The sequence below is a fragment of the Rhinolophus sinicus genome, linkage group LG16, assembly GCF_036562045.2.
Source record: "Rhinolophus sinicus isolate RSC01 linkage group LG16, ASM3656204v1, whole genome shotgun sequence".
Lineage (NCBI taxonomy): Eukaryota > Metazoa > Chordata > Mammalia > Chiroptera > Rhinolophidae > Rhinolophus > Rhinolophus sinicus.
Genome location: NC_133765.1, coordinates 23,283,171 through 23,300,633, shown reverse-complemented (window position 1 = coordinate 23,300,633; position 17,463 = coordinate 23,283,171). Strand labels below are relative to the sequence as shown.

The following is a 17,463-nucleotide window of genomic DNA, read 5'->3' as shown; positions in this document are numbered from 1 at the left end:
TGAGGCCAGCTGCCATCTAAGAATTCTGACTATCCTGAGGCCGCCATGCTGTGAGGAAACCCAGGCTAGTTGTGTGAAGCGACCTGATAGACATACTCCCCTCCACCGCCCCCATGAAAGCCTCTAGATGCTCCAACCATCCCAGCCCGGGCACCAGACATGTGAGTGAAGAAGACACCATCTGACGGAGAACCACCCCACTCACGCTAGTTAACTCCCAGAGCTGAGAGATTTTACAATAGATTGTCTTAGGTCACTATGTTTTGGACGGGTCGGTTTTGCAGCAATAGGTGAGTGGAACCATGAATGAGGCTGGATGTCTCGTGTTTCCCAGTGAGTGTTGACCATGAACTTCTGGTGTTCAGAACTCCATCAGTGCCCACCCCACTACAGTCTCAAGACACGGAGGACGAGACTTGTTTTGCACGGTGGGCTCATCACATCCCAAGCACCACTGCCCACGTTACCCATTGGCTCCTCCTAATAAACCCAGGATGTTTAACTTCTCCATTCTCCAGACCAAGACAGGAAGGCTCAAACCCCGCAGCTGGTAAATGGGCCTGATTCCAAAACTCCATGCCTCAACCACTGTGAGTCACTTCCTTCCCAAAGCCTTTAAGGATTTGACATCTTTAAAGATTTGAAACTGTTCTGAGCCCAGCGGATCCCTCAGCATTGGGGAGCTGCAGTACCAGGTTAACTCAGCAGGCTTGGCGAGTTCAAACCCCACACATGCCAAAGAAAGGACGGGCCCTTGACCAGCTTCTGGGAGGATCACCTCTCAGCCCCTGGAATCTTATCTAATAAGAGCGTCCTTGAATACCTGGGACCTTGGGCCACACAGTCTATGATAACGATGTGACTTCTGATGGGGACCTCGCGCTATGCTGTCTCACGTGGCCCCTGGAGGACTAATTAAGGTTAGTCACACATATGGTTGCCCCACGCCTAAATGACTGCTGCGCCTCCAGAGTGCTGGACACCGAAGCTCAGGTGAATTTTCCTGGGTGGCAATACGGCATGCATGTTGTCGCATGGATTTACTGGAACAATTAAGCACATCCATAAGACTCCAGGAGGAAAGAACAATTGGTAGCTCATGCTGGTCTCTCCTGGACTCTGCCCGATGTGCCTTTTTCCTTTGCCGATTTTAATCTGTACCTTTTCATTATAATAAACCATCACCATGAGTCCAACAGGTTTTCTGAGTTCTGTGAGTCCGTCTAGCAAATCACTGAACCTGAGGGTGGCCTTGGGGACCCCTGACACAGGAGTTCAGCTATGCCTTGAATGGACCTATTCTCCAGCCTTTGCTTACCATCAATCCATCTGACAAAATTCAATATGGAAACACAAACTCTATTCACTCTGTAAAGTGAGGCACAGACAAAGGAGTTCCTGTTCAGTTTATTCAAATAATGTTATTTTTCCTTTGTGAAATGGAGTAGAACCAAGGAGGAGTCAAAGAAAGCCTCATATATTAAATTCTTAAATAGATTCTTTGAATTCAAAAGGAAGGGTCAATAGGAGAGGCACAGGTGTGGGCCTTGTCCCAACAAACAAAGCCACCAAGGCAGTCCTGCTAAAGGAGGGTGGCAAATCCATTTCATAAAAAAAAGTTCTAGAGGGGAAAAATATAAAATACCTAAGTTTCAAAAGCCAGACTACTTCCACACTCTTCGTTCTCGAACCCGTGAGGGCCCAAAGGTAAGAGTGTTTCAAGGAAAGTTTTCAAAGGTTCAGGCTTTGCAAACATATGCAAATACATTCCTCATTAGCAGTCCTCTTTTGGCGATTAATGGCAAGCAATATGCTTGGATTAGTAGTCCGATTTCCACTCGAATGTAGCTTCTTCTCTTCCTGGCAACAGAGCCACTTGCAGAGACCTGAAAGTCAGGGAGAAAACCGCATTAGGCCGAGAGAAACAATTCCGAAATAGATCTTTTATATTTATACGTGTGAGTGCAGAATGTACGGGCTTCATGCACTCACAGAAGGTGTGAGGTTATCTATATGCATCCCAGATGGCCGGAGAGAATTTAAACTACGTTTTTTTTTGCGTTCTTCTCACATCTCCACCTGCACCCACCTGACCTCAAAGATACACTTTTCTTACTTGTGAAGAGCAAATGACAATGATTGCAGGATAAATGCCAGTGAATGTTTGGAGTCAAGGGGAGAGTTAGCATTTCCTCAAGGCCAATCCTATACCAGGAATCAGCTAAAGCACCCTGTATACGATATCTCGTTTAAACAGTAAAGCAAAGAACATATCTGGCTTTGATCAGCAAAAATGTTTGGGATTCAACAAATGAGCCTGCAGATAGAGAGCAAGGGGAATAGAGTAAGGGAGAAACACATACAAAAAACCATTTTTTCATGTGAGGGTTATTTTCTCGGGAATTAAACAGAACTCCAGGATCTTAGCACAACTCAAGACGGGAACCCTTCTTAGACAGGGGCTAAATGTCTCCAGCCTTGCAGGTTGGTGCAAAGTGGATTTCAAGAAAAATGAAACAAAAAATATGATTATTTAAAAACAAGATAAGGAGACTGAAAATAGAATCTTGGCTAGAAACTCTGTTTCTATCTAAAAGACTAGGGAAAATACCCATGCAAGTTGGTTCTTTCTGTGAGGCCCATTTCCCTGAACCTGATCAGAGAGTCTGGGGGACGTAGGAAGTGAGCCCACTCCCTGGAGCCTTAACTCCAGCGCCCGGATCCACATCGATGGCCCAGCACTACCACCCAGGCCATTTCACCTCATCGCCAGCCCACCCTTGGAAATGGACTCTGATGAATCCCCATCCTCCAGATGTGGAAAACAGAGGCTGCAAAATGAGTCAAACCTGAAGCGGGTTCTCAAATCTTTGATTTCCCCAATTCAGAACCCGTTCCCCTACCCGCCTAGCAAAACATATGGATGGATAAATGTGCACTTAAAATTCTTCATTAAAAGACGCTGGGGGAGATGATTTTGGGAGGGAATTCTGCCATTTGGTGGCTCTGTGCCCTTGGGTAAGTCAAAGCCCTTCTCGTGCTTGATTGGGAAGCACATATAGTAAAATTGGAACGATACAGAGATTATCATGCCCTCTGAACAAGGATGATACAAATTCATGAAGCGTTCCACAATTTAAAAAAATTAAAAAATAAAAGGCAACTCTGGGGGAAACAAACAGCCCTTCTCTAGGCTTTGGTTTTCTCCTCCGTAAAACGGGACAATCATGTCACCTGCCTCCCAGGGATGCTGAGGGTTAAATGTGTAACCCAGGAGGAGCAATTGGCCCAATGCCATGGGGCTTAGTCTTAGACCAGAACTACTCATGGCTATTAATAGAACATTAATTGCTTTGGGCCAAACCTGATGCTGTTTATAGAAGCCGGACTGGCAGACAGCATTCTGTGCAAAAATGGTTCTAGACTCCCCCATCACACTGGTCCTCGGTGCCCCCGCCCTAATGGCAGAGAAACCTTTTTCTGGTTGGCTCCGCATTAATCCCTGCCCCCACCCGTCTAGAGCTAGGAGACTATGCCTTGATTCTATTCATAGCTCCCTAGCCTGTCGCTGTGGAAACTCCCAGAGGGCTGGGTCAGCCCACCTTGGTGGACACTCCTCCCCAGCGAGGCTCTGGAAAGACACAGTTTGGAAAAGCGGCACCTGGGCTCAGACGTGCCCGGAGCCCCCAGTGAAGTCCGCAGGCTTACCTGGAAATCATGAGCTTCCTAAGTGGGAGGAGGTGCTGTTCTGGTTCACCTGAGGAAGACAACATATAGAGGAAGGGGTCATGGCCAAGTCGGGTGCCAGGGTCTCACTGCCCTGAGGTTCACCCCTTAGCATCGAGTCAGGTGCGCGCACGCACACACACACACACACATACACACACACACAACTCACTCATTCATCAGATATTTACTGCACACCTACTATGTGCCAGGTGCTGGAGATATGTGAACATGACAGACCCAGTCCTATTCTCATGCAGCTTACGTTCTAACAGGGAGAGAGACTGTTAAACAAACGTATAGGCAAGAGAATGCCAACTCCGGGCAATATGGACTGATATGAGTGACTCTTCTCAGGGCCAGTTCATGTCGGGTGGTTAGGGAAGGCCGCAAACAAGGGGATGCCATTTCAGCTGCAGTGCAAAGGAAAACAAACATCTGCTCTTGGTCCTGGATTCCTGGAACAAGCTCCTAAAATCCTTGGAATCTCCAAGCATCTTCTGTATGCTAATGACATGACTGGTGGCTGGGGCTGGCCGCCAGAAAGACCAAGGCATGATTAAAAGGCTGGACATGTCAGCCCTGTACATTGCGATGTGTGAGCTGCTTTGTTTTGCGGGCTTGATAGTTTTCCATCCTTTGGGTTTCACGATTACCGTTTTGGGTGGCTATGTAGTATTCTATAGAATGTATGTGCCTCCATTTACTTAACTGGTGCCCTAAGATTGTTTCCAATTTTTGCAGAATCCTGAGTGAAGTCATATGCACAGTGGAAGGCAGGGGAGGGGATGAGGGCGGAAAGCAGGGGAGTGACGCAATGGGCAGGGCAGCTCTCCTGAGGGTGGGCGAGCTCGCGATAACAGAGCACATGACATTCTTTCAAATTTTGTTCCTTATAAAGCAAAAAACAGCCCCAGGCCAGCTGGATGTCTTGAACATGCCCTACACTGCAGAGGGCTGTAAACTGGTCCAACTCTTTTGCAAAACAATTTTAGCCTTGTAGTTCAAGAGTCTTAAAAAAGATCTGGACCCTTCCACCCACTGATCGACTCCTTAAACATGTAAGCCCCCCGCCACCCCTCGCCCCACCGAAGAGAGGCAAAATTAGGGTGATGGGCCCATGACATCGTTTGGGATATTTCCAAACACAGGCAACGAACTTAGGACAACAGTTAAGTAATTGGTGGCACATTAAAATAATGCATTCCAGAGAACACTGGGTAGCCATCGAAAATGGCAAGAGTGAAACCCACAAGATGGAAAAATATTCAGAACACGAAACAAAGCAGCTCATGCATTGGAATCTCCCTGAATGCAAAACTGCATATTTGGGTAGGCAAGAAAAGGCGATATGCAAAAATGGAAAAAAGAGTTTCGGATTGTGGCTAGTCCCCTCACCCCCACTTCTGTGTGTTGTTCATGGAGGGATGTGTGAGTGGCACAGCCAGGGGGATGTGTGTACGGGGATCCGGGAACACGTTTTGTCTACATTTGCACATATCACCACATCACGTGACCTTCCCGTTACTCACTTTTCAGTAGACGGAAAATTTTGCACGGGGTCATATTTGAGAACTGCTGCTTTAAATAAAACGGATTTTGACATTCAAGACAGAAAGCTCCCACCCAAGTCCCTCCAACTGCATTCAAGCAAAGTGAAGGAAAGGGTTCAGACAGAGGGGCTGCTGAGACCTGGCCCCAGCTGGCTCGGACACTAAGAGAGCCTCAATCCTGACCCCCACCACCACCAATTTTCTGATAGGGAAACGATCATCTATACTAGAGAAGTGAAGGGTCCAAGGGCATACAGCAAGCTGGTGGTACAGATAAATAGTATTCGGAATTCCCCTTGGGGTTTCTAACCTGAAAATATCCTTTCAGATTGGCTGGTGTTTTATAGTCCCCTTTCAAGACCTAGGAAAGAGAAAAGAAATACCACGGTCATGGAAGTGATCAAAAAATAAAATGTAGTCCATTACATCCACATCCATCCACCCTCCCACCCACTCATTCATCCATCCATCCATCCATCCATCCATCCAACAAATATTTATCGAGCGTCTCTTATTCCAGGCCTCATTCTAAGCTCTGGGGGAACAACATTAACCAGACAATTGAAATTTGTGTTCTCCTGGAGATTCCATGTGAGAGGGGAAGCCAGATGCCCCACAAGTAATAATAAGCCCAAATAAACAAGAACATATCACACCACGGGGAAAGCTACAAAGAAGGTGAAACAAAGGGATGTGGCCAGGAGTGATCGGGGGCTTCTTTTGAGTGGGTGGTCAGAAAGGGCCTCTTGGAACAGGTGACCGTGGAGCTGAGATGTCAATGACAAGGAAAAGTAGCCAGGCTAAGCTCTGAAGGAAAAGCATTCCAGGCAGAGGACACAGCCAGGGCAAAGGCCTGAGGTGGGGAACAGAAAATTCCAGGCCTTTCCACTCTCTCGTGATACAGAAGGCACCGTATAGACCAGTGCTGTCCCATAGAATATAACGTGAACCAACTATGTATTTTAAAATTTTCTAGTAGCCACATTAAAAAAAAGTGAATCAGGGAAAATTAATTCTAGTAATACCTTCTGTCTAACCTGATACACCTAAAATATTAATATAACATGTAATTACATAAAAATGATTGAGAAATTGTACATACTTCTTTGTTTTTTGGTACTAGGATTTCAAAATCCAGTGAGTATTTTTCACTTAGAGCACCTCTCAATTTGGACTAGTCACATTTCACTAGTCGCATTTCAATGGTCACACAAAGTTAGTGGCTAGTGGCTACAATGGACAGTGCAGGTATAGACAATTTCGTTAACATGGGGGTCCTTTCAATTACCGAGTTTACTGCACCCCAGGATCCATTACAGGAACAGAGTGTCTACAGTATATGAACACACACACACACACACACACACACACACACACACACACACACAAGGCTTTCAGAGGGGACTTATCTTGGTAGTAATAGGAAAACCACTGTGAAGACTAAACAAGTGACAAATGTCTGGCATTTGCCAAGACGTGTGGAACCCCAGGGAAGATACCTCTATGGAAGAAAGTTAGAGACATCTTTCATTTTCAACACACAATGGAGGTCCAAAGAGCTGATCTTAACCATCAATGCTCATCAGAATTTTTTCTACAACACACAAGGTCAAGGCTTTCCTCCAGGGGCTTCTGACGAACCACATTCTGGGGCAAGCCAGGGGCATCTGCCTTGTAAAGGCAGCGGAGTTGCTGCTGGGCCCCTGGCTGAGAACGTGGGGAAAGGAGAGCACTGCCTGGGGGGGCTGCGGTCCTCATCCTGCCCCCACTGCTGCTTCTGAGAAGCACATGGGAGCTGGAGTTCAAGATCATTTCAAGATTACTTCTTTTTAATCCAGTTCATTGACTTTTTATTGTGAAACATAACACATACACAGAAAAGTATATAAAACACATAAGTGCAGTTTAAAGAATAACAATTGTTAAATAATAATAAACATTAATGGATAATATTTATAATGAAAATAAACTGCATCCAGGTTGCCAGCGTCCACACGGTTGTTGTGGTCTGGGGATCTACATTGGATCTCTGAGGATTTCCAGAAACGCGAGTTTGCAAAATCGAGTCATGTCACCGGGAAGAGGAAGTAATGAGACCCCCAGAGGGGCTTACAACTCAATCACAAGGGCAGCGCCCCCAGAGCTCAGCGTTTATAAATTCTGTGAAAAAGAGAGCTTACACATTGTCAGGGGAGGTGTGAAAGGCTTGTCAGCACCAAATGGAGTCTTTCTCCTCGAGTCAAACGAAGGACTAAAGGAGACTTGAGAGTCGAATGACTTTCTTTCTCTCTTTGTGATTCAACTGCTTACTTCCTAATATCAGCACGTGATTAAAATGCTGAGCTTACCTTAAATGAAGACTTTGGGTCTTAATGATCTAAGAACTACGAGGGCTCTCCCTTGGGCCTGGGTCCCCTTTTCAAATATTTTCACTAACTTGGTGCCTCTAAGGAATTCAGAACACAGCACCCCAAATAAGCTAGAAGCTGTGAAAGCAACATGTAAATAAGATTATGAACCTGTGAATGCTTCTTTTACCCAGAATTAGCCTACTTATACGCTTTCAAAACATATTGTCAAAGTTGCTTCTCTTGGCCTTAAGAAAAACTTAAAACTTAAAAAGTAATTTAAACTGCCCATAACTCATATTTGTCTGAGAAATCAACATTAAATCTTATGGGGGCAAAAGTTTATTTATACCCAACCTCAACATAGACTTGAAGTGCTTTCTAAGCAAACAAACAGCCAGAGAAACGGGAGGGAGGGGGAGAGAAGGGTAAATAAGAGCATAAATAAAACGGTATTAGTGCACCAATGGGCCTGCTGTTAGATGCTATATAGAGACAGTTGATTTTGCGCTTCCTGGTGGCCCAGGCAAAAATGGAAATACAAGCAGTCATATGATTCACCAGATCCATAAGATAGAAACGAAACAGCGCTTAGGATTCAAGACACTGTTTTCTCAGATAGCGGGAGCTTGCACCCCTGTCACCGCCCAAGAGCGTAGCCCCACGTGCGCACGTGCACTCACCCGGTGTGTGTTGTTGATAACGATGGGGTCGGGGTTGCCGTAGTTGGGTGGGTTTGCATAGGGGTCATAGCCGAGCCGAGCCAGCATGGGGGCAATCTGGGCCATGTCCCTCACGACGTCCCCAGGGATGTGACCAGTCCACTTGGAGAGCGCTTCCAGGTTCACAGGCTTGATGACCTGGTCTGTGGATCGCTCGATCCTGGGGAGAGAGGACAAGCTGGACGGACCCTCCGCAGACCCAGATGGTGCCTGGGTGGGTCCCTGCTCATTCACTCTGGGGCAGCAGGAACGGTTGGGGGGACCTGACCCCCAGTCAGCTCTGCCCCCATCAACTGTGAGACTGGGGGAGTCACTTGGCCTCATCATACCGCCTCTGTACAATGGGGATAAGAGTATGTGGTGGGAAGTCAGAAGGAAAGTACTAGGCAGTGCACACCGCTGATGCTTAAATTCTGCTTCTCTGATGTCTCTGACTTTTTAGAAATAACTTATTACTTATGTGACTAAGGTGGATATTTTGTTCTACAGGGACTCAGTCTTGGCATTTTGGAGCACATCCTTTCAATCCTTTTTCTATGCTTTAAATAGTAGAGTGGCTAAGCGCAGACTCAGGAGCCAGACTGTCCAGGTTCAAATGCCAGCTGTACTGACACTGGCTGTGTGGCTTTGAGAGAGTTACTACACCTCTCTGAGCCTCAGTTTCCTTCTCTATAAAGGGAAATAATGATAGTATCTACCTCACTGGGCTGTTCTGGGGAGTAAATTTTAATAATAGAAAAGTATATGGTACATGGTAAGGTCTCAGTAAGTATTAGCTTTCTCTTTCCCTCTCCCTCTCTCTCTCTCACACACACACAGAAAATCTATGGTTTTGTCTGCAGTTTCTAAAACACAAATTATATGCTAGATGCATTAGTAACTTTTTTTCCCCTACTCAACACCTCATTCTTTTTTCCAGCTGTGTAGCACTCCTCCATAGCTTATTTTTCCATTCCCCTAAAGATGGACAATTAGGTTGTTTTCCAACTTTTTGCTGTTACAGTGGCACAACCTCATCTTACACGGGCTTCCTTACTCTCCCCTATAATAGGCTTACCCAGCCACCTGAATCAGGAAGTTCCTTCCAGTGATGGTTCAGGGGTCCTGCAGAATGGCGGGTGGGGAATTTCTGGGACGGAGGGTCTATTTCTAGATGCTTCCATCCCAACTAAGAGATAACTTGGAGAAGAAGAACCGAAACAAAAAAATGTAGCAAAAGGGAGACAGGACCGGGAATGAGAACTAGGGAGGGTGAAAGGGTGTGGATCGTGGGAAGAGTGTGGATTTAGAGTCTACAGACCTGGATTTAAATCTCAACTCTAGCCAATATGTCAAAAATCTCAAATATGTACTTGGCCTTTGCCACAACCCTTGTATTTCCAGGACTTTATGGGACAGAAATAACGTAAGACACATCCCCAAACATGAATGTGAGCAATGCTTGACGTGAGTCAATAAAACTAGAAATAACCAACGTGCTCAAAACCAGGGAGCATTAAATAGAACATGTAACAGAATATTAAATAGAATCTGTAGAGTGGATTATTACTCGGCCATCCAAAATGACATCGCAGAGACGTGCCGGGGGGTCATAGGCAAGTGGCCCCAAATACAAAGTGAAAAGAAGATTCCAGAGGAACGTGTCCAGTAGGGCTCTGATTTTGTTAATACACCCCCACAGGGGACCAGCTCGCTATATATCAAAATCTGGATCGTGGGATTCTAGGTTGTTTTCCTTTCTTGTTTTGTGCATTTACCCAATTTCCTACACTATAGATGTGTTCCTTCGGTAATCTGATGTCTTGTCATGAGAATTTATAAAACGGCAGCTCCAGCACCAACCAGCTAGGGTAGGCAACATTTGGGCACGTCACTGCCATGGGGAGGGCTGCTGTAAGGCCCCAGCTCCACTCAGGAGCTGTTGGGGATGGAGCCTGGCAGGGACCAGCCATGAAAGAAACAGGGAGGCATGTCCTGGAAAGGACCATCCTTTCACTGGACTCTCTGGGATGCTCCAGCCGGATCAGGATGGAAACAAGGAGATGGCACACTTCGATTCTGCACTGTTCGAGGGCTCTGTGTCTCAGGAGAGGGATGGCGTCCTGAAAGGAAGAAGGCAGAAAACAAGGGACAGAAGGAGGGTGGGAGGAGGGATCCGGACACAGAGAGTTTGGGACACAGAGAGTTTGAGAGCACATGCTCTGAAGTCTAACACCCCTGGGCTCAAATCCCGGCACCACACTTTGCTACCTGTGTGGCCTAAGACCAGTAACTTCTCTCTGAGATTCAGTTTCTTCACCTGTAAAACGGGGATAAGTTCCTACAATGTCTTCAGGTTGCTGTGGGGGTTAAAGGAATAATGTTCGTTGGGGGCTTAACTCAGTGCTTGCCACATAGCAGGTACTCAGTAAATGGTGGTGACGGTGAGGATGATGGGCATACCAATAAAAGCAGTATCGACACTAACAAGAGTAACAGTAATAGTAGCCCCTAACAGGTACCACCCTAGTTGAGGCTCACAGGTATCCATCTGTGATATGCTAGATCTATAAGCTAGCTAGATTGTATACAGATGAGGAAATGGAGGCACAGAGGTTAAATCACTTGCTCAAGGTCACACAGCTGGGAAGTGGCAGAGGTGGGATTCGAATCCAGACAGACTGGTTCCAGAATCTGGGTTCCTAATCTTTACCCACAACACTCTTACTGCAAAGCACGTTTGAAGCTTGCTGATTCTGCCAGAAAAGAGAAGCCTGTCCTACTTTTTTTCAGATCATGAAGCTGAGCCTCTCAGAGGTACAGTGACTTGCTCAATGCCACAGAGCTACCAGTTGGGAGATCCGGTTCAAGGCTCCGCTCCTAACCATTCCCCTTCCCAGATGTTCTCCATTACAACAGAGGCCGCTGAGGCTCAGAGAGGCATAGTGACTGGCCCAAGGCCACAGAGCTTGGACAGGTGGAGCCCGTCTTCCCACTGACTGCCTCTGACGCCAGGACTAGGGGTCTGGGTGGAGCGTCGGGGGGCTCCACTCACTTGGACAGGGAAACGCCACCCGGCTTGCCAATGAGGTCCTCGTGATGTAGGACGGCATCGCTCCAGGCAATGCCCAGGAAGTCGAGGATGAGCTTGAGGGAGCGTCTAGGGTGCAACACCAGCTGCTCGTAGTACACGGGCAGGCACTTGTCCTTGCCGACCTCCATGCACTGGGCGTACATCACCTCGATGGCCTTGTTCCACTTGGTGAGGCAGTCGCGGTAGCTGCTGAGGTCGAAGCCCGCGATGGTGACCTTGCGCGTGATCATGGAGTGCACCGAGGCGCGGCCGTCCCGCACCATCAGCAGGAACTTGGAGTTGGGGAACAGGCGCGACAAGTAGACCGAGGACTTGAGTGTGAAGGGGTCCTTGTTGCAGAGCACGCGGGCCGGCTCTCCGTGCTTGGCGATCACCTCCAGGATGAAGGCCTGCATGGCGGCGTCCAGCACCTCGTCGGTCACGCCCGCCTCGTCCAGCCGCAGCTTCTCGCGGCCGGACTTGGACCAGGCCTGGCGCATGGCCAGCACGCGGGGGATGATGCGGGTCTCCTCGCCGCAGCGCACTTCCGGGTGGGCGTCCAGCATGGCGCGCATCAGCGTGGTGCCGCTGCGGGGCACGCCGCCCACGAAGATGAGCGGCATGGCCTTGCCGTAGCGGTACTCCACGTGGTCCGTGCCCATCATCACCAGCTCCTCCTGCTCTGGCCGCATGGCCCGCCGCGGGCTCCGCGGGCCTTCCAGCAGCGCCCGGCACTGCAGCACCTGCTGGCCCAGCTGGACGGCCAGCACCAGGACCAGGGCGCAGCCAGCGGCCAGCAGCGCCCTCCTCACCGACAGGCGCATGCTGGGCCTGGGGTGGGGGGCCTGCTTCAGCGACAGGTCAGCGGGAGGCCCATGGAGCTCACATCTGGGGAGACAAAGGGGGACACACGTGGTGAGGGAGGCCTGTGAGCGGCGGGCCCTTTACCGTACAGACCTCAATGACAGGAAATGTGAGGACGGGGACAGTTGGCAGAACACAACGCTCACCAAGCGGGGCACCTCACTCACCAGATCCTCCAGCCACCGTAGGGGGGTGCTGTCATCACCCCAAAGGATGCTGGAGCCCGACCGCCTGGGTTCAAATCCCTTCCCCCCATTTCCTAGCTGTGGGACCTTGCCCTGTTCCTTAACCACTCAATGCCTCAGTTTCCTCATCTGATCAATAGAAAGGGTAGTAATTATTTTTACACTGACTATCAAAATGTGGAAAATAATAATGCACTAGAACGTCGGACTCCAACAGCACATCATTTCACAAGGAAAGGGCTTTTGCCTGTTTTGTTCATGGCTGTCTCCCCAGTGTCTGGCACCTAGTAGGTGCTCAATAAATATTTATGCAATGTGTCTTGGTGGAATGTGCAGCGCCTGGCACAGAGTGCTATGAAACGATCAGTGAGGAGAGAGGAAGAAACTGAGGCACAGAGAGGTTGCTCGCAGGCACCCAGCTGGGAAGCAGCCAAACCAGGGTCCAAGGTTCGGACCTAGGCCAGCTGGCTCCGGCATCTCCTCTGAATGATCACACTGCACTTGCAGGAGATGCTTTTCAGAAGAAGGTGCAGACTATTCTGGTCTGGGCTTCTTCTAGAATCCTCATCCATACATTCCATCTTCATTCACCAAATACTTATGAAACATGAAAAGGTGCCAGGCACTGTGCTCAGGGCTGGCGACACGAGGTAGCCAGGCCTCTGGTCTCAAGGAGCTTATGTCCTAGTGGGGGTGCCAATGGCCCACGTTACGGCCAGATCATGGTTAACAACCTACAAAGAAATGAGCTGGACACTGTGAGAGGGACCAAGTAGGGGGTGGAGGAGGGAGGTCAGGTAGGGATGGCCTCTCAGAGGAGGTGACATCCAAGCCAAGACCTAGATAAGGAACTGGCCATGTGAAGATGGGGGAGAAGGGTGCTCCAGGCAGAGGGAACAGAGAGTGCGAAGATCCCAAGATGGGAGAGGGTATATTCAAGAACCTGAGAGGAGGCTGCTGGGACTAGAGGGAAGGAAAGGGGGGTGTGGGGGGCAGCTGCCAGGCAGGAGGACAGGGGTAGACTGACTCTAAGGGCAGCCCCTGGGGAGAGAGCCTGCGGGAGAGAGAGTGGAGGTGGGAAGGTCAGTCTGGAAATTCTTGCTGGTGTCCTGGGGAGACTCAGGGACACTGGGACTGTGGGGGTGTCATGGGAATGGGGGGGTGACTTAGGACATGACTTGTGACCCCGAGCCTCGGCTTCTCACCCTTCCCAGGCATTGCTAATAAAGATCCATCTTCAATAGCCATTTTTCAGGAGGGCTTCTTTGAGAAGTAGGGCCCACCCAGCACAGCCACCCCCCTTCTCAGGACACCTCGAATAACAGATCTGTTCTCCTCCCCAGTTTACCCTGAAGGCCATTCAAGTTTACAACCAATGTCCAATAAAGAAGATGCAGACTGCAGACTCAGATACTGCATGGACACTCAGGCAGCCTCTGACCACCCCAGCCCTCTGCCTCTGCTCTACTTCTCAGACTTCGTTTCCTCTCTCATCTCATTCCAGAATCAAAGTGAGGGCTTGAGGTCTCTGGGCCTTCAGGAAGTCAGGCAGGCCTGGGTTCGAATCCCAACTCTGCCACTTCCCGTGTGACTGTGTAGCCTGGGCAAGACTTCACTTCTCTGAGCCTCATCTGCAAAATGGGTCTAAGAGTGCCAACATCGAAGGTTAATCATGAACATTAAACAACCCCCTTAAGAACTTAAGAATGCACCCAGGGTGTAGGGTGCATTCGAAAGGACATTAGTGGTTTCTACCACAATTATTGGTTATTTATTTATTCTAACATTTAATGAGTACCTACGGTGTGTCGGGAGTTGGGCTATGGAGCTAAGCCCCCCAAGTCCGCATACACCATGGACCCACACCTGGGAGGGGGTGAAGGCTTCCTGTTGGAGGCAGCTCTCGTGCTTGAGTTCTTTACAGTGGATAGGTGAAGTTTTGAAGGGCCAAGAAGAGGAGAGAACGGTGTTCCTTGCAAAGGGAACAGCCAGTGCAAAGGCTAGGCGATAACCCATATGACAGGAGCTGCCAGCAGCCTGGGGACCGGTGAAAGGTCTGGAGTGAATAGGGACACAGCCCTCCTCTTTGTGCATGAGGTTCAGCCCAAACCATCCAAGGACCTGGTGTGTAGCTGGACCAAACCCCCATAAGGGCCTGGGCTGCGTGGGGCCCTCAGTCCACAGCAAGTGGAAAATAAACACCAAAGCCAAGGCAACACACAGTCTTGGGCCTGGGGTCGAAACTACTGAGAAGCCCTGGCATTTCCTGGTCATGTGTCTTTGGGAGAGTCACTTCCTCCATCTAAACCACAGTTTCCTCAGCTGCAAAGAGAGATGGGTCCACTGACCTCAAAGGTCACGGGGAGGGTTCTAGAAACAGCTGGCAAAGATGAGTCTCCTCCTGGGGCCACTGAGCAGTGGAAAACAGCTGGAGACCCTCTCCCCAGAAACTCGCTGCAGACAATGTTGGGGGTTCACAGGTCTGCATTCAGGATTTGGCCCTGAATTCAGGATGTGGGATGAGGAACTCTAATTCCAGGGCTACTTTCAGAGGGGAAGGAGTCTGGGCAGGACAGGCAGCCGCTCCGAAATCTCCCCAAGGGCGGGCCCCCTCTATTTCATCAGGTAGCTCACTGAAATTCTCCACTTAGTCCTGAGACAGAATTCTGCTGATGGTTAGTATTTCAGGGCCAAAGCCCCTGGTGGACTGTCAATCACACTTTAGTTTGAATTAGCATAATCACTCTTTCTTCCTGACACTTAGTGGGGAGAGAGAGGATGGAGCTTTAGGGGGAACAGATGGCGACGGAGGAATGCAGAGAAACAGAGGAAAGGGGGTAAGGTGGGAAAGTTCTTTCCAGAAAGGAAAGGTATAGTATGCACGTCACTGTGTGCATGCATGCGTGTGTATACAGCAGCCCCCCCCTTATCCATGGGAGATACATTCTAAGACCCGCCTCCCCCAGTGGATGCCTGAAACTGCGGATAGTACCAAACCCTATGAATACTATGTTTTTTCCTACACATACATACCTGTGATAAAAGTTTAAACAACTTTTGCACTTTGGGTCCATTACTAAGTAAAATAAGGGTTACATGAACACAAGTATTGTGATACTGTGATGGCTGATCTGATAACCTGGGGGGTTACTAAGGGACTAACAGGTGGGGAGCACATACAGGGTGGAGGTGCCAGACGAAGGGATGGCTCACGTCCCAAGTGGGACAGGGAGAGATTTCATCATACTAGTCAAAATGGCGCACAGTTTAAAACTTATGAATTGTGTATTTCTGGAACTTTCTATTTAATATTTTTGGACCCCAGTTGACCACAGGTAACCGAAACTGTGAAAAGTGAAACTGCGGATAGGAGGGGACTCTCAAGGTTGTTCGGGTTGGAAGTGATTTGGATACTCAAGGCCACGGGGCAAGGCCTGGAAGAAGAGATTCGACAGAATAAGGAACATGTTATCAACTCACCAGTTTTGCTCACTACTGTTCATTCAATTGGCAACGGCACTTTAAAACAAAACACCTGAGTGTTGTGTTTCTGTATCTATTGAGCACATACTCCGCTAAAGCTTTTCCCATGCGTCCTGTAATGGGATCCCCTCCTACTTCTGGGGTAGGAATCCCTTACTCTAGCAGCTCAAAGATACGAAGCAACTTGTGCCATGTCTCACGGCCAGAGGGACCAGGCTGAGGCTGTTCACTGTCCTTGGACAGGCCCCAGCAAGAGGCCCATGTCTGCCACCAGAAGACAACAGCTCAGAGCAGGCAGGTCAGACATGAGCAGAAGGCAGCAAAGACCTGGAGGGTAGACTGAGAAGCAAAAGCAGGGAGACTCGGCAGAGAGAAAGCAGCTGGCAACCTATAAAGCAGAAGGCAGCTAGCTCCCTGGCCAGCCAGAGCCAGGAACCCAGTGCCACTCCAGAAGGGGCCAGAGGGCCCAGCTCAGGAACCTGGGCCTGCCCTCCACCTCACCACCCCGTGGGACCCCGTCAAGGGAGATGTCCCCACATCCTGGCAGTGAGGAGGATGGGTAAGAACCTCAGACTTGGAGCCCTACAGCCCCAGATTCAAATCCCGCCTCTGCCACTTGATGTCCTGGACAAGGGACTTCATCATCCTGAAGCTTCTGCTTTTCCTCCAAAAATAAAAAGGGATGATACTAACCTTTGCTCTGGGAGCTATTAGGAGGTTCAGGGAACTTGTGCGTGAGCACCCCAGAAGCACGAGCACTGGTGAAATGGGATGCGGAGGGTTTGGATTCTGGCTTTGAATCTTCTCAAGGATGCTGGATAAGACCCTGCCCACTCTAGGACTCCGCTTTCTCTATCCGATGACCAGGAGAACCAGCTTCCTAAGAGACGTGGACAAGCAGAAGCCTGGCCTCTCCCTGCTGCTGGCATCAGCTTTGTCTAGCACCAGATTTCTAACAGAGAGAACACTGCACGTGGGCGGTGGGGGTGCTCAGTGGCCCAGTGAGGGCAGCTGGCTGTGCCCAGGGCTGTCTCAGGAGGAGCTGGGAAGCTGGGTCTTTGGGCGGCACTTACCTCCCTGGGCAGTCTGATCCCGGGGCTCCAGCCCTAGTGGCCACTTGCCAAGGCTGTCTACTGGCTGACTCCTGCAGAGCAGAGGAGACGGGTGGGTGCTATGGAGAGGGGCTGGGCACACTCAGATGGGCAGAGGCTCTCTGAGGCACCCAACAGTGATATGGGGGAGAAGTACTCTGGGGGACAAGCTGCAGGGCGGGGGAGACCATCTCAGCCTAAGATGTCACAGGTGGGGTCTGAATTCACCTGGTCCTATAAGGAATGAACCGGCTCACTTCTCAGGCAGAGAGGTGTGACCTGAGAATCTGAGCTAAGGCACAGCTGCCTCATCGAGCCCCTGCATCTCTGATAACCCATTTCACTGATGGGCCACTTGAGGCCCACGAGGGGAAATCATTTCACAGAATCACATGTTGAGTCTGAGAGTCAACTTCCTTCCTCTCTGTCCCATTTCAAG

At 49.3% G+C, this 17,463-nt stretch overlaps 1 protein-coding gene and 1 non-coding gene across 3 annotated transcripts in view; one reads left to right on the top strand and one right to left on the bottom strand.

Moving 5' to 3' along the window:
* Window positions 1-1,391: 1,391 nt before the first annotated feature.
* TPST2 (tyrosylprotein sulfotransferase 2) overlaps window positions 1,392-17,463 on the bottom strand; it is a 49,657-nt gene continuing 33,585 nt past the window's right edge. Inside the window, exons 2-7 of one of the 2 annotated variants that reach the window (XM_074321225.1) lie at window positions 17,007-17,077; window positions 11,384-12,289; window positions 8,311-8,509; window positions 5,590-5,640; window positions 3,709-3,757; window positions 1,392-1,886 (exon numbers count right to left, since the gene is read on the bottom strand). In XM_074321225.1, the coding sequence (XP_074177326.1) occupies window positions 3,716-3,757; window positions 5,590-5,640; window positions 8,311-8,509; window positions 11,384-12,225 (1,134 nt within the window). In that variant the 5' untranslated portion in view covers window positions 12,226-12,289; window positions 17,007-17,077 and the 3' untranslated portion in view covers window positions 1,392-1,886; window positions 3,709-3,715. The remainder of the gene's footprint in view (window positions 1,887-3,708; window positions 3,758-5,589; window positions 5,641-8,310; window positions 8,510-11,383; window positions 12,290-17,006; window positions 17,078-17,463) is intronic. The other variant, XM_019755584.2, reaches the window with a different exon arrangement.
* Window positions 3,038-3,139, top strand: LOC141569301 (U6 spliceosomal RNA). The gene has a single exon (XR_012492806.1). It is a non-coding gene; the product is annotated as a U6 spliceosomal RNA (small nuclear RNA).